This window comes from Polypterus senegalus, chromosome 2, assembly GCF_016835505.1.
Source record: "Polypterus senegalus isolate Bchr_013 chromosome 2, ASM1683550v1, whole genome shotgun sequence".
NCBI classification, from domain to species: Eukaryota; Metazoa; Chordata; class Cladistia; order Polypteriformes; family Polypteridae; genus Polypterus; species Polypterus senegalus.
Genome location: NC_053155.1, coordinates 274,226,153 through 274,243,915, shown reverse-complemented (window position 1 = coordinate 274,243,915; position 17,763 = coordinate 274,226,153). Strand labels below are relative to the sequence as shown.

The 17,763-nt window shown below is 39.0% G+C and overlaps 1 protein-coding gene across 1 annotated transcript in view; it reads right to left on the bottom strand.

Moving 5' to 3' along the window:
* The window catches only part of eif2s3 (eukaryotic translation initiation factor 2, subunit 3 gamma), a 53,913-nt gene that overhangs the window by 22,957 nt on the left and 13,193 nt on the right, over positions 1-17,763 (bottom strand). The window contains exons 3-7 of the mRNA XM_039745595.1: positions 6,632-6,759; positions 5,410-5,531; positions 4,150-4,244; positions 992-1,150; positions 1-135 (exon numbers count right to left, since the gene is read on the bottom strand). Of these exons, the coding sequence (XP_039601529.1) occupies positions 1-135; positions 992-1,150; positions 4,150-4,244; positions 5,410-5,531; positions 6,632-6,759 (639 nt within the window). The remainder of the gene's footprint in view (positions 136-991; positions 1,151-4,149; positions 4,245-5,409; positions 5,532-6,631; positions 6,760-17,763) is intronic.

The following is a 17,763-nucleotide window of genomic DNA, read 5'->3' as shown; positions in this document are numbered from 1 at the left end:
CAATGAGTCTTGGCTCAGAAGTGAAGTCACGAATTGGAACTGGAATTTTCTTAACAATGTATTCACAAACCACCTCAATGTTATATTTCAGCTGGGCAGAGATTGGGATAATTGGAGCACCTTCTGCAACTGTACCTGTTTAAAAAAAAAAACATGTTATGAGCAATTCAATGAATAATAATGATAAAAACAACAAAAACTTTTAACAAATGAGCCAAAACAAACCACAAATGAAAGTGACCATGAATAAAACGTTAATATATCTAGGTTTAATGAATTTAATGTAATTAACAACAGTTAAAATGACTTCATGTTCATAGAACTTCATGCTTTTGTTTCATGACATTTTGTTAAAGTAGTTTAGGGTATATTCTATGTCTGTAAAAATGTATTATACTAAAAATGTCCAGAACACAGTAAACATCTTCCTTCAATAAACCACTTTGATTTGATGATCTAAAAATTTACTTCAGGATAAATGTAGAAAAACAGTCTTATACACATTAATATTTCAGTGGGTATAAAGGATATAGATATTTTTTTTCCCCCCCCAACTGAAGATGGATTAGACAATAAAAGCAGGACTAATCCAGTCTATAAATTTATAGAGTTTAAATCATTCTAGGAATACCTTTACATTATTTGCAAAGTATTAGAAATGCACTAAATCGTATATTCGACATATTCTTTAAAAAAAAAGTACACATGATCTTAAGTACAACTTACATTAATTCTTATTAAGTTTGACTGCAAACAATCACTATCCTAATTAAGCCAGAAGAGAAGTAAAATGTTAAATAACACCATCACACAGCATGATAAAAGGGTACAGGACTGTACTTTACACAACAAACACCTCTCCCTAACAACTGTAAAGCAGTTCATCTATAAACACTTAAACCAAGGTGTTAACATTATTGTGAAAAACAGGCATGAAAATTTTGTAGTCCAAAAAGAACACCACTACTAAAGTAACAAACCAAAGACATACCTTGTACAAATGCAAGAATCTGCTCATACTGTTCTTTTGCTTGGCTCTCTTTTACCAAATCAATTTTATTTTGCAATATCAATATATGTTTCAGCTTCATGATTTCAATGGCAGCCAAATGTTCAGATGTCTGAGGCTGTGGGCAAGACTCATTACCAGCTGAAACGGTAAAGAAAAGAAGACTATCCTACAATTACTTGTATATAAATTCAGATTTAAAAAAGAAAAATTAAACAACTAATAGAAAAAATATTTTAAATTATTTACTCGCATTCAGGCAACAAACAAAACAGGATTTAAATCAGAAGCAAGTTTGGAGGAAGTCAAAGTGAATGTTGACCTATAATAGCTGAATTTTAAATTCAAAGTTATAAATTAAATACTCCATCCATCCATCCTCTTCCGATTATCTGAGATCAGGTCGCAGGGGCAGCAGCTTGAGCAGATACACCCAGACTTCACTCTCCCCAGCCACCACTTCTAGCCCTTCCGGGGGAATCCCGAGGCGTTCCCAGGCCACCCGGGAGACATAGTCCCTCTAGCGTGTCCTGGGTCTCCCCCGGGGCCTCCACCTGGTTAGATGTGCCCGGAAGACCTCACCAGGGAGGCGTCCAGGAGGCATCCTGATCAGATGCCTGAGCCACCTCATCGGACTCCTCCTGATGCGAAGCAGCAGTGGCTGTATTCCCGGATGACTGAGCTTCTCACCCTATCTTTAAGGAAAAGCCCAGACACCCTGCGGAGGAAACTCATTTCGGCCACTTGTATTCGCGATCTCATTCTTTCGGTTACTGCCCATAGCTCATGACCATAGGTGAGGGTAGGAACATCGATCAACTGGTAAATTGAGAGCTTTGCCTTACGGCCCAGCTCCTCTTTCACCAAGACAGACCAATGCAGAGCTCGCATCACTGTAAATTAAATACATCACTGTAAATTAAATACATATATATATATACATATATATATATATATATATATATACATATATATATACATATATATATATATATATATATATATATATATATATATATATATATATATATATATATATATATATATATATAATATATATATATATATATATATATATATATATATATATATATATATATATATATATATATATATATTGTGAATCTATGATTTAAGTCCAAACAGCTATGCTCAGACTTGAACCTTTAACATCAATGTAAAATAAAAAAAAAACAAGACAGAGATGCATTCTTGATGTGAATATATAGTATATGAAGGTTAACAGAACATGTACAAATTTTCGTGCAAGGATATATTTTACACGCACACACGAAATTTAAATATATTCTAAAGCATTCTTTCATACTTCTGAAGTGTTTTTCTCAGTGCACAGAGTTTGGAAAGTGGTTAAATAAAGTTATATGGGTATATTTTGCTGTATTATAGTCAAAGCACAGTATCACTTGAATAACCAGACTCTGAAATATTTAGGCTACTTCTTGCATGCACTTATTAAATTGTGGTTCACTCAAGTAGTTGCATTAAACATATTTCTTGTCATCTCTGTATTTTGTTTTCAGAAAATCTTTTTTGACCCTGCAACTTATAAATGACAGTTTAATGGGGGGATATTTTGCAAGGGAAGCATACACGCCTGTAGAAATGAAATGTTAACACCAGCAGTATTTAAACTTCTATTGTAAGATGTCATATTGTACACAGATTCCTGTGCTACAAAAAAAGACTGCTTTTTAAAATACTTTATGAAAAGACTGGCAGTGCACTTCAACAGTAAGAGAACACACATCCCAATAACTAATCACCAATAAAAATGCCATATGATAGTAAAGGGTTCTATAAAGCTTCAGTCCTGAGAATGAGATTTAACCTCCTTAGCATTAGACTCAAGCTGTAAAAACAGCGCTAAAAGTGTTAGTCCCAAATGTCACTCGGGCAACAGTATAGGTGTGTCTTGCATAAGCGTCAGGCCTGAGCATTACCCAAGCAATGGCGTAGGTGCATCTTCTCTTAGCCTCCTAATGGTGTCTCATAAGAAAGGCCTGTCATCAGCAGTGATGACAAGGTGAAGCTGTCTTCAGGCAGCGAAACTGAAATGGTCAGTGAAACCAAAAGCTGATTCTGATGAAATCAAAAGTGATGCTTGCATCACTCACACATGTGCAGTGCCCAGCTCATTTTATTATTATTATTCATTATTAGTATTAAAAGAAAAAGTATAATGATACACATCTGACTGTGTTTTGTTATACAGTTGACAGATGAGATTTAACCCTTAAATATTCGTACTATTTCTCATAAGTACTTGCTCAGTGTACTTTATGCACCAATGTTAAAATGGCTATTTATATGCCCGCTATGAGGTTGTAATATAAATAACAATAATTTATATTGTACATGTTTTTAATGTAATTTAATACCAAATTACTCAATAGTTTAGGACTATCAGAAAATACACCTGAACCACTTCTCCAGTGCTCATTCGTCACTGGTCACACTTTCATCCACTGCAGGATTTGCACATATATCACATTTCACTTCAGTTATTGAATGTTCTTTGCAGACATTGTTGTCATGCATACTTAAGTACCTGCACGGCATACCAAATGCACCATATGGAAATTGCAATTGTGCATCCACTCATAAAACCAGCGAGGGGCACATTGGAGAGTAAATGTACTTGTAGTGAGTCAAGTTGAGGACAGATGGCAGATGCTGCCAGTAGGTTCAAGTAAAAGGATGTTAGACAAAAATAACCAAGATTGGTGTACAAAATACACCAGTGCAAGTAGCTAAGGGTTAATAAAAACGTAATTTGTCAATACAATAAAAGCAAGACCTAAATAAAAATCCCAAAAAAATGCTTGGGGACTCTATGTTAATTATTTCAATGGTATCATACCATGACACTAATTATTTGCTACAAGAAATCAAAACCAAATTTGAGAGATTACTAGAAAAAAAAATCTATTTTTTAGCACAATAAAGCTAGTCAAGTCTAAATATGAACATTTCAATCATAACAAAACTAAAGTCCACACCAACTTTTTGTAACTGTACTAATCATCTTTTGTTCTGCTGAAATGGAATAATATATCTTTAGACTATTCTTACACCATGACAAACTGCTGTTAGAAGAAAAACAACATATTATACATTACCTATTAGTAGTAGAGCAGCATCCATTACTGCGGCACCGTTTAACATGGTAGCCATCAAAATGTCATGGCCAGGACAATCCACAAAGGACACATGTCTAAAAGGGATGAGAAAAATGCAGATTTTTTTGCTTTTAAGAAATTTATAATAAAACAAAATAATATATATATGTGTGTGTATATTACATACATACATACATACATACATATTATATAAATTTTCCCCACCAAACTGTTAAACGTTATATCCACCCCCCCACCCCTTAACCTTGTAAAACTAAATTAATTTTTAGATAATCAAAATAAGGTGGAAAGCTAATAGTATAGTAAAAGATTATGAAAATTTCACTGTAACACTACTACATGACAAACAAACAAGAAGCTGACATTTCACTGAAAAGGGCTATTTAGAAGGTAAGGATTTATGAGGAGTCTAAATGTGATCAACAAATATGCATAGCTTTCAAATTGAACATTAGGTCAAGGAGAAAGAGTGAGATTGCAAGCATCACATTTTATTTACAGTTGTGAACTGAATTAACTCTTGTCTGGCACTGATTGAGAAAGAAAAATGTGTTATTTACATGTCTGATAGAGATCTCATTCCTAATGTATTACATTATCCAATGTTTAATTTTAATGGAAGGACTGGGATATATTTCACCTAGTTACCGTACTGCTGGATCAATTTCACAGAAATATGTAAAATTAAACATAAAAGAAGTTTAATAAATTGAGTAATACAGATTCAAGTAAAAGCCCAGCTCACAATTAAGTAATTTCTTTTAGCTTTACCAAAATGTCTATTAATACCATATGCAACTGGACTCAGCCGATGCCTTTATGCAAGGCGACTTACAACATTTATGATGCAATTGGTTACATTTCATTTGGTTTTCCAATTGGAGCAGAGCAAGGTCAAGTGACTTGCTCATGGCCACACAGTGTCAGTGGTTAAGGCTTTGGACTTCACACATTGAGGTTCAAGTCCTGCTGCTAAGCCACACTGCCTGTGGCCTGCCAGTACATCACAGTACATAGATTTAAATTAAAGAGTGATTGTCTTCTCTTTAAGAAACCAGTCTGATTATGTGGTACAAGGGATGGCAATTTTTTTCAATTGTACTGACAAACGTCTTTGCCAATATCCTGGCATCTATGGTTAAAAGTAAGTACGGACTAAAAGGTTCACAGCTAAAAATAAAGATTGAGATAGCAAAGTACACTATTATTAATGTACAGTTAAATTTCTTATCCAGGTACCTGACCAGCTTAAAATTTCCTTTAGTGCCAGGAATGTCTGTAGGGAATTCATCAGGTGTGCTGCTTCCACATGATCTATAGCACTCTGGTCTGGGACAGCCGAGGTCGTCTAGTTTGTACACCTGTGCAATAGTTAAAAGTAAATTAGTGAAATTAATGGAAAGCAATCAAAACACTGTTCCAACAGATTACCTGGAAACACTGCAAAGGATTTGTAAATACAATAACTTGTTTGTACATGACTGTATTGTGGATGGAGATACACTCAAAGTCCAACACAATTTCTAGTAAATAAAATCAAAACTATGATTAAAGGAGACCGATTTAAATATTGTTCAAGAGGTACAAAGCTGGCCTACTTACGGTACAATAGGTAGCTGCTCCCTTTTACAAAAAAATAATTTTTTTTTGCTGAACAAAGTTCAAAACCATCTGGTAATATACTAACCATGTGGGGACAGAACCGAATGATTACACTTTTCCATGCAGGTTTAAAATTTTGCATAGTAAATAAAGTGTTTTAAAATCAGGATTGTTGAATGTATCATAAATTAAAAGAACAAATCTAAAAACATCCATCCTTGTGTGTACCAAAAGGTCCTGTTTCACAATCTAGCACTAATACTCATCCCTATAAATATTTTGTTTTTCCATAATTATGCACTCATGAAACTCTACTGGAGGCATCAATGCCTTTACAGCAGACAACGCAACCAGATTCTGCTTGAGGAAAAAGTTGTTTAGTACAGACTAACTTAGCCTGCTGGCCAAAACAAAAACAAGCACACAGATGAGGGGCCTTTGTTCCTGCAAAACTTTGTAATATGTATACAAGTTGTGATTTGCTCCAAGAACATCCATTAACGAAAACAGAATAAAATGCATTTTTGCCATTATTAAAAAAAAAAAAATCTAAAATTACTTACAAGTATGTTCCAATACTCGGCTAAACTGCACACTCTCCATCAAAATGTCTACCTGTGACAGAACTTGTAGTGTAGCTATTAGTTGCATTAGAAAGCAAAAATGCTTGAAAATGGTGGCAAAGACTACAGTGTGCAGGGGTTATTTCATATTATATATAAACAGTTGAAATTCAACTGAAAGGAAAAAAATTCTAGGATTTTATGTGATTACTTGTATCTGTGGAACCCAAGACCCAGCTGTATCCATTTGCCTTTTTGGCTTTTCTTTTGGTAAATTAGCCAGCACTGCAACTCACCTTGGCATTAGCATAGCCGAGTTTAATGGTAATATTTCTCTCAAGTTCATTTTTAAACCGGACAGTGTGGACACCAGAGATAGCTTTCACTACTGTAGATTTGCCATGAGCTACATGACCAATTGTACCTGAAAAAAGAGGAAAAAAATGCAAATTTAAACATGAAACCGTCATGAATAGGAGGCTTCCTTTAAAACTCTGCGGGTAGCAGACATTAAGTGACTTGTATACAATGCATAATAAAAAGGAAACATTAACATCAGGTCACATTTTACATAAATATTTACTGAGGAAGAACATTGGATATGGAATAAAACATCAGGCCATTAGACAGAACGCCATCATCAAGAAATGAAACAAAATAGTTTAACAATAAAATAACCCCACCAAAAACCCAAATTTATGGATTATATTGCATTTACATATAACTTACATAACTTTTTAGAACTTGCTCTAATAAAACAGTTTTTAAAACATCTACTTTAACCCCAAGAATGCAGAACGGAAAATACATAAAATGTACAATTACAAAGTATATTTCTTTTAACTCTTTAACAAAATTAATTCTTAAGCTCACTTAAAAGACTACTTTTCAACATAAAAACCAAACATAATGAAATCAACTTAGTCCTATTCAGGTTCAAATGAGGCAGTCCAATCCCAGGCAGCACATAGCACAAAGCAGGATCCATCCTGTTCCAAGTTCGATTTCCATCTAGTACTCCATGCTGCCAGTACTGGCATTAGCTCCTTTTGAATGGCTTTACAAAATATGCATGTATACTGTATATGTTGCCTACTTCTACAAATAAGGAATAATTTACATATCTATTATAATAAAAATATCCTGCGACGAGACAAGAGTTTTGGAAGATTTTTTCAAGTCCAGCAAATTGAGACCTTGGCCATGAGAGTTTTTCCAGTCATGCCCTCCTGTCAACCATTTTCAACCATACCTCTCACTTGTGTGAATGCTTTTGACAGACACAGTATCTGCTCTCTCAGCTCTTATACAGGTGCTGGTCATAAAATTAGAATATAATGACTAAGTTGATTTCAGTAATTCCATTCAAAAAGTGAAACTTGTATATTAGATTCATTCATTACACACAGACTAATGTATTTCAAATGTTTCTTTTAATTTTGATTAAAATTAATTTTGAAATAAATCAACTTTGTCATGATATTCTAATTTTATGACCAGCACCTGTAAATTAACATTTTCTTTACTTTAAGTTCCCAATTAAAGATGATGTCCATCCATCCTCTTCCGCTTATCCGAGGTCGGGTCGCGAGACTTCCCTCTCCCCGGCGACTTCTTCCAGCTCTTCCGGGAGAATCCCAAGGCATTGCCAGGCCAGCCGGGAGACATAGTCCCTCCAGCGTGTCCTGGGTCTTGTCCTGGGTCTTCTCCGGGGCCTCCTCCCGGGTTGGACGTGCCCAGAACACCTCACCAGTGAGGCGTCCAGGAGGCATCCTGATCAGATGCCCGAGTCACCTCATCTGACTCCTCTCGATGCGGAGGAGGAGCGGCTCTACTCTGAGCCCCTCCCGGATGAATGAGCTTCTCACCCTCTCTTTAAGGGAAAGCCCAGACACCCTGCGGAGGAAACTCATTTCAGCCGCTTGTATTCGCGATCTCGTTCTTTCGGTCACTACCCATAGCTCATGACCATAGGTGAGGGTAGGAGCGTAGATCGATTGGTAAATTGAGAGCTTTGACAGACCGATGCAGAGGCCGCATCACTGCGGATGCCGCACCGATCCGCCTGTCGATATCACGCTCCATTCTTCCCTCACTCGTGAGCAAGACCCAGAGATACTTGAACTCCTCCACTTGGGGCAGGATCTCTCCCCCAACCCTGAGAGGGCACTCCACTCTTTTCCGGCCGAGGACCATGGTCTCGGATTTGGAGGTGCTGATTCTCATCCCAGCCGCTTCACACTCAGCTGTGAACCGATCCAGAGAGAGCTGAAGATCACGGCCTGAAGAAGCAAACAGGATATCATCATCTGCAAAAAGCAGTGACCCAATCCTGAGTCCACCAAACCGGACCCCTTCAACACCCTGGCTGCGCCTACAAATTCTGTCCATAAAAGTTATGAACAGAATCGGTGACAAAGGGGAGCCCTGGCGGAGTCCAACTCTCACTGGAAACGGGCTCGACTTACTGCCGGCAATGCGGACCAGGCTCTGACACCGGTTGTACAGGGACAAAACAGCCCTTATCAGGGGGTCTGGTACACCATACTCCCAGGGCACCCCCCACAGGATTCCCCGAGGGGCACGGTCGAACGCCTTTTCCAAGTGCACAAAACTTGTAGACATGGTTGGGCAAACTCCCATGCACCCTCCAGGACTCTGCTAAGGGTGAAGAGCTGGTCCACTGTTCCACGACCAAGACGAAAACCACACTGTTCCTCCTGAATCCGAGATTCGACTATCCGACGGACCCTCCTATCCAGAACTCGGATCTCATCCACTCCCGGGGCCCTGCCACCAAGAAGTTTTTTTGACCACCTCGGTGACTTCAGTCCCAGAGATGGGAGAGCCCACCTCAGAGTCCCCAGGCTCTACTTCCTCATTGGAAAGCATGTTAGTGGGATTGAGGTCTTCTTCGAAGTACTCCCCCCACCAACCCACAACGTCCCGAGTCGAGGTCAGCAGCGCACCATCCCCACCCTATACAGTGTTGACACTGCACTGCTTCCCCCTCCTGAGACACTGGACGGTGGACCAGAATCTCCTCGAAGCCGTCCCGAAAGTTGTTCTCCGTGGCCTCTCCAAACTCCTCCCAGTTTTTGCCGCAGCAACAACCGAAGCCGCATTCCGCTTGGCCTGCCGGTACCTATCAGCTGCCTCCAGAGACCCACAGGACAAAAAAGTCCTATAGGACTCCTTCAGCTTGATGGCATTCCTCACCGCGGGTGTCCACCAACGGCCACCTTGCGGCCACAGCTCTGGTCAGCCGCCTCGATAGAGGCACGGAACATGGCCCATTCGGACTCAGTGTCCCCCACCTCCCTCGGGACATGGTTGAAGTTCTGCCGGAGGTGGGAGTTGAAGCTACTTCTGACAGGGGACTCTGCTAGCTGTTCCCAGCAGACCCTCACAACACGTTTGGGCCTACCAGGACTGACCAGCATCTTCCTCTACCATCAAAGCCAACTCACCACTAGGTGGTGATCAGTTGACAGCTCCGCCCCTCTCTTCACCCGAGTGTCCAAGACATATGGCCGCAAATCCGACGACACAACCACAAAGTCGATCATCGACCTGAGGCCTAGGGTGTCCTGGTGCCAAGTGCACATATGAACACCCTTATGCTTGAACATGGTGTTCGTTATGGACAATCCGTGACAAGCACAAAAGTCCAATAACAAAACACCGTTCGGGTTCATATCAGGGGGGTCATTCCTCCCAATCACGCTCTTCCAGGTCTCACTGTCATTGACCACGTGAGCATTGAAGTCTCCCAGTAAAATGAGGGAATCCCCAGAAGGTATGCCCTCTAGCACCCCCTCCAGAGACTCGACTCCAAAAAAGGTGGATACTCCAAACTACTCTTCGGTGCATACGCGCAAACAACAATCAGGACACTTCTCTCCCCCCCACCAACCCGAAGGCGGAGGGAAGCCACCCCTCTCGTCCACCGGGGTAAACCCCAATGCACAGGCTCCGAGTCGGGGGGGAATAAGTATGTTCACACCTGCTCGGCGCCTCTCACCGGGGGCAACTCCGGAAGAGAGTCCAGCCCCTGTCTAGGAGATTGGTTCCAGAGTCCAAGCTGTGCGTCAAGGCGAGTCCGACTATATCTAGCCGGAACCTCTCGACCTCGTGCACTAGCTCAGGCTCCTTCCCCTTCAGAGAGGTGACATTCCTCCATAAAGAAGATGTATTACGTCCAAATCTTACTGCATTTCATCACAAAGGGTTGTCAACATAAAAAAGGAGTACATGAACAATACTAGCAGTGAGAAACAAAGTCAAACAAATTAATACCAAAAATGTTGATTGGTTACACGGTAAATTGGTTTAATGCGTATCAATACACTAAGCTGAAACAGTTGGTGGTGATCGTGTGGAATATGAAAACATAAACTTACAATATTCCAAGGAATAAATACAACCATTAACACTGTCCGGTCTTCCACCGCCCAAATTATTGTAGAAAGTAGGATGTATCCATTAAAGGTAATGTAGTACATCTTCATGGATAACAGACAACACAAGGAGATCTTGATATGCCATTTGTATTAAATCATTAACAGTTTCTCGTAAGAATAGCTTTTGCAAAGACAATTAACAAATCTCAGAGCCAAACATTCAAAAAGTAGTTTTATTTAATAGAGAGAAATGAAATCATGGGCAGTTATAAGTGGCTTTGTCACGATGAAAGTCCAAACACAGAATCAAAATTAAATGTAAGATTGATGAAAATTTTATTTAAAAATTGTTTTTACTAAAGTTTTACAGCAAAAGTGTAAGTTTAAAAAATATTTGTGTGTTAATTTCAAAGCCAAACAGAACGAAATTGTATTATAACTAATAACTCCCGCAACATGAAACAATTTACTTTCAAATTATTACGTTTTACTATTTTTTAATATGGTTAATTACTCGCTGTAGTGCCAGCAAAGCAGTTGGTCCAGGAGGAGTATTACCACGACTGCTGAAGGCCCGTGCGCTGGAGCTGGGGAGTCCTCTACAGCGCATCTTCAACAGGGGAGAGTCCCGAGGCTTTGGAAAACATCTTGCATCACCCCAGTCCCAAAAGGTATCACTTCCTAGTGAGCTGAATGACTTCCGGCCTGTCACTCTCACATCACATTCGATGAAGACCATGAAGCAGCTTGCTGCTTCACCACCTGAGGCCACAGGTCCGTGACGCCCTCGACCCTCTGCAGTTTGCATACCAGGAGAAGGTGGGAGCAGAGGATGCCATCATCTTGTATTCAGTCTAGACCAGACAGCTGGATAAGCAAGTGCTTGTTAGGACAGTGAACCGTAATTCCTGAAGAGTCACACATATGCACTAGGGCTGCGCAGCATATGGACACACATACATATACATATACATATGGGGATTTCTGTACAGGAAATAAACCGTAGTGTAGAACTACTATGAGTTGCCACATAATTGTGCATTAAAATTACAAAAAGTTCATTCAAATGTGAATTGTTTGCCAAGTGAATTGCCCTCCAATATTTATCATACTTTTTATTACAGCAGTATATGAAAACAATGCTATTGAAATACAGTATTATGGAGCACTTTCATTTCTGTGGCACAAAAATGTTAAATGTTTTCCTCACCTTCCATCCCAGAAGCCATGAAACAGTCGCTCTGAGAGAACTGACAGCAAAGACAGATAGTGGGAGACAGAGGAAGAAATGACAGACTAGTATGTAAGGTGAAGACACTGTGGTACTAAATTCAAATGTCAAAATGAAAACAGGTATGGTGCAAGGATGAGACAATTATTTGCCTGTTATTAAGGGCGAGTGAACTGGTTGGAAGGGTGTACATTTGTGTCAGTGTTATACACAAAACAGTTTGAATGGCAATGAATAACTCATCTGTACCTAACTGCATGATCGCCGTTATGGAATAAATTGAATCCAAAGCTGCAGCAGAGGTACAAATGACCATTTTGAATTAACTTTAACAAGTCCCAGCGAAGAAAAATTCCTTCATGTCACACTGTTAGAAAGTGGTCTAAAAAGTCTCCATCTACTGGTATTCTGAAGTGTGTACCAATGTATAAATTTTGCTTTGTTACCTAACATTACTTTTATTATTTTTGCTTTTTCAGCTGCTGGATGTGTTCACAGCATGAAGCATATTTGACTTGTGCATTGTAAAGTGAATAGTGAACCCTCCAATGAAAAGTGATGCTTGAAAACAAATCTTAACAAAAATAGGATTTCTGTACACACTAGCGTTGGACCAGTACTAAAATTTTGACTTTGGTATTGATACCAGCTTTCGGACTTCTGTATCAGTACTGAAGCAAAATATCTCCCGACCATATTCCTCCTTCCCCTTTAAAAGGCACTGGAGTCTGGTTCATACAATGGTTGGATTAAAGGTGGGGTGTAGGGAACATACATATGTGAGTAAATTTTTTATAGACATTTTCTTTTCACAGTACAGTTAGCTATCTATTGATAATAATTCTCAAAAAATAAATATATAGAAAGTGACCGGACATTCTCTTTCCTGAAAATGTCCTCTTTTTGGGGGCCGATACAGTTGTCTGGCTGATGTACAATATAAAATGCAAAAAATTGCCTGGATTTTTGTCTTAAATGGTGTAAGCAAACAATAGACCTACAACAGCTTTTGTCCAATCCATTTGCAACACGTACATATTCTGTAGTCAGTGTTACTAACATGCAGTGCAGGGTCTGTTTGGGGTGGAAAAACAAAGCACATATTGCCGACTGACTCAAGCGATAGCTTGGAGGACAAGGCAGAGCCTTATTCCTATTCAATTCCAATGCAAAATAAGAAAGGTGCCCAATAAACTACAGTACACATTGCAAACAAGTAAAATAATAATAGTGCCACCACCCCTAATGTTTCAATAGGGCATAACTAGTGGGAAGTCAAACGTGCAATCAGAAGAGCAACTTACACTTCACATTTGCTTTCTTTGCACAAACCTGCTTTAAAGTTATAGTGCTCATCAGCATATCCAAGGGTCGATAGATAACTATCTTTTATTCAGGGGTGAGAATGTAGCTGTGATCCCTTTTCAAAAGTGTAGGAAAGGTATCTCTGGCGAAGCGGAAGGGAAGTACGCTTGAACGTCAAATGTTACCACTGTATCTGATCATGTTTAGCTCTTAACGGGAGAGTGTCCCTCACGTGGAGAGAACAGCATGTGGCTGTGATATATCTGCCAATCAGCAGTTACCCCCTAAAACACATGTAGCTGTGATCTCCCTTTCAAAAAAGGCAAACGTTAATCTGTAACAATCTCTAGATGATAATGTCTGCTGAAAAAACTGGCATTGCTAGCTAAGTGGAGGCAAGGTACACTCCAACACGTGGCGAGAGGTAGATCGACTCGAATGGAGGCTGGCACGTGAGTGGGGACAGCCCTACCCGACTCCCTACTCCGGAGGTCCCACCTTCCCCTCCCTTTGGGGCACAGCCTGTCTCTCAGATTTGCACAAATTGGCACTGCAACCGAACTATGATACTTCGCACAATGAAAGAAGTTGCAAAATCAACCGGAATGTTCAAGCAAATTACAGAAAAAACCCAATCTAAATCTGTGAAGTAGTTCTCTTGTGAAAAGCAGACAGACAGGAAAAAAAAAACCCAAAACAAAAACACCCCTTTAAGGACCCTGCAAGTCCCAAAACAGTTTAGACAGCAATTGAATATAAAGACATTAAAAATGACCAAATTGTTTGATTAAAAAAATAAATAAATAAATAAAAAAAATGAATAATGACCCAATGAATATAAAGATGTGAAGTTTTGATTATATCCCTGTCACTTTTAAAAAGAAATTTGGTCATCCTTACAGAGATGTTACATACCTCTAAGTCAAGCAATTAAATATATGCAATTCATTCACGCACATCCAAGATTAGAGCCAATCTCTGCTCATCCGACCATGCTGCTAAGCCTGAACACATGAAGGTAAGGCAACACATATGAAGGTATCAAACACCAGCACTCCAACCAGTAATCACTATGGTCCACATACCCTAACATAACAGACACGTTATCTTTTCAAATTGTATATGATTTCTCAGTGAAGCCATATACACTCACCTAAAGGATTATTAGGAACACCTGTTCAATTTCTCATTAATGCAATTATCTAATCAACCAATCACATGGCAGTTGCTTCAATGCATTTAGGGGTGTGGTCCTGGTCAAGACAATCTCCTGAACTCCAAACTGAATGTCAGAATGGGAAAGAAAGGTGATTTAAGCAATTTTGAGCGTGGCATGGTTCTTGGTACCAGACGGGCGGGTCTGAGTATTTCACAATCTGCTCAGTTACTGGGATTTTCACGCACAACCATTTCTAGGGTTTACAAAGAATGGTGTGAAAAGGGAAAAACATCCAGTATGCGGCAGTCCTGTGGGCGAAAATGCCTTGTTGATGCTAGAGGTCAGAGGAGAATGGGCCGACTGATTCAAGCTGATAGAAGAGCAACTTTGACTGAAATAACCACTCGTTACAACCGAGGTATGCAGCAAAGCATTTGTGAAGCCACAAGCAGCACAACCTTGAGACGGAAGGGCTACAACAGCAGAAGACCCCACCGGGTACCACTCATCTCCACTACAAACAGGAAAAGAGGCTACAATTTGCACGAGCTCACCAAAATTGGCAGTTCAAGACTGCAAAAATGTTGCCCGGTTTGAAGAGTCTCGATTTCTGTTGAGACATTCAAATGGTAGAGAATTTGGCGTAAACAGAATGAGAACATGGATCCATCATGCCTTGTTACCACTGTGCAGGCTGGTGGTGGGTGTGGTGTAATGGTGTGGGGGATGTTTTCTTGGCACACTTTAGGCCCCTTAGTGCCAATTGGGCATCGTTTAAATGCCTACCTGAGCATTGTTTCTGACCATGTTCATCCCTTCATGACCACCATGTACTCATCCTCTGATGGCTACTTCCAGCAGGATAATGCACCATGTCACAAAGCTCGAATCATTACAAATTGGTTTCTTGAACATGACAATGAGTTCACTGTACTAAAATGGCCCCACAGTCACCAGATCTCAACCCAATAGAGCATCTTTGAGATGTGGTGGAACGGGAGCTTCGTGCCCTGGATGTGCATCCCACAAATCTCGATCAACTGCAAGATGCTATCCTATCAATATGGGCCAACATTTCTAAAGAATGCTTTCAGCACTTTGTTGAATCAATGCCACGTAGAATTAAGGCAGTTCTGAAGGCGAAAGGGGGTCAAACACCGTATTAGTATGGTGTTCCTAATAATCCTTTAGGTGAGTGTAGATAAGAATGATAAATCATATTAGAATTTAATTGTTGTTCATCAAAACTGACTGTACGTTCAGCACCACAGGAAAGAAAGTCAACTTGTCCACTTGTGTTCAATACTGTTACATTTTAGTCCAATATCCAGAGGAATGCAAACCTCTAGTCTACAGGGCCAATACAGCACATGTGAAAGCTGAAGACAAGCCAAGCATAAAGTTACTCTACTTCCACTTACAAAAGTATTGAACTGCTGGTACCACAGAGTTTTAAAAATTGGGATTTTCGGTATGCCACTCAATCCTAGTGTATACAAAAGTGACATGAACAAAGTAAAACTAGATTCACACTACCTGCGCGGCACATATGAAGTCCAGACAAAAATTACTCAAAATTAAACAAACACACTAAATGCAGTTATTTTATTCTTCCCCCAACTAAGAAACTTTTTGGTCACTGTGGCCAGAAGACATGAACTCACTGTCCTTTTAGCTTTATACAAACGGAGGCACTGCCAGTCTATAGTCTTCATTATCTTTATTTGGTATATGTCTTTATTCACAGCACCTTAAATGCTGTAAAATGAGTATGGGGGTTTACCAGGGAACTACTAAGTTAACAAATGATAAAGAAGCAACATTTTTAAGCAAACCACAAGGGGCATAGGATATAGTTATTAAAAAATAAACAATGCAGCTGGTATAAAGTTAATAGGGTGTGTTGATCCGATTAAATAAGTTTGTAGTGCAGAAGGATATCAGTTGAATGCTATGGGGATGAGCACACCAACAATGAACAACAGATGGGATTCAACCAAATGAGGTAATTCCCATCCTTTATAAATAAAGCAAAAATGTAAACCTTAATATTTTTAATCATATCTCATTGTTTTAGGTATTATGGATCAAGTCAACAGTCACACAAGACAGAAATCAATCGTCTGACACCACATACTGGCTGAGGCAGTTAAGTATTCATTGTTGACAGTAAAAAGGCTTGTTTTTCACCCGATTATTAGGATAATGACACTTCTTTTCCATTTGCATTATTAAGAATATCTAAGCACAACACAGTCAGTCAATCTTAGTTTAAGAGCAAATTGGGATAGGATCAGATTTAGAATAATACTTGTAGCATACCAGAAAAAAGGGAAAAAGAAAGCATGAAGGTAGGGAAAAAAAAAGCCCAAAACATTATTGTAATAAGAACCATTCAAAAGGCTGATTATGGAAGTGATGTGCAAAACAGGTCTGCAAAATAAAGCAGAACATAGTGTTTGGAGTAACACAAGGACAAAAATAGTACAAGTAAAAGCAAACAACCATTGTTTTACAAACAAGTGTCAGCTTTTGCCTTAAAATAAGACCTTTTTAAAATACTATAAATATGAATTATATCCAAATTGTGTCATCTGATCCGACAGCCCTATTACTCAACTCTCAGGAAATATGATCAAGTCACCACTTTATAAATACTTTAATATTTAATTGTTTTCTGTATTTGCTCTGCAGAGTACAAGATCATGAGGACAAGATTAACATTATCCTTGCCAAATAAGTAACTCGCTTTACTTCACACATGTTTATAAAGCTATGTCCATTAATAAATACTCCAATATGTAAATATGCTCCCATACAAAACATATAGAAAACGGTTGACAGTTTTAACCAATAATACAAATGTGATGTGTTATACATCAGAGAACTCCTGTGAGAGATGGGATAATCACTAGGGGCCATTCAAGCATACAAAAGGGCTACTGGCAAAAAAAAAAAAAAAAAAAAAGAAAGGCTCAAACAGCAAGCAGCTGACACAAGAAAACATGAAAGCGACTGAATAGCTGGTCAGACAAATGACTAAATGAGGCTGCATGGTAAGTGAACATTTTTGAATGAAAAATGATGACAAGTCAATGTTAAGGTGTCTCCTCAATAACAATGGTGACTAATCACCAATTTATTATAATACACTATTTAGAATATTTTAAGTGTTCAACTTGTTAAATAGAAACACCCAGTGACGAAACATATATATAGTAGAGGCTAGCAATGACATTGTGTGTTCTAGCCTCTGGCATCAACTAAAACGGTGACTGAATAAAGCGTTTTAACACTCAGTGGAGTTTTCAGAGGTTCAACTACAAAAGA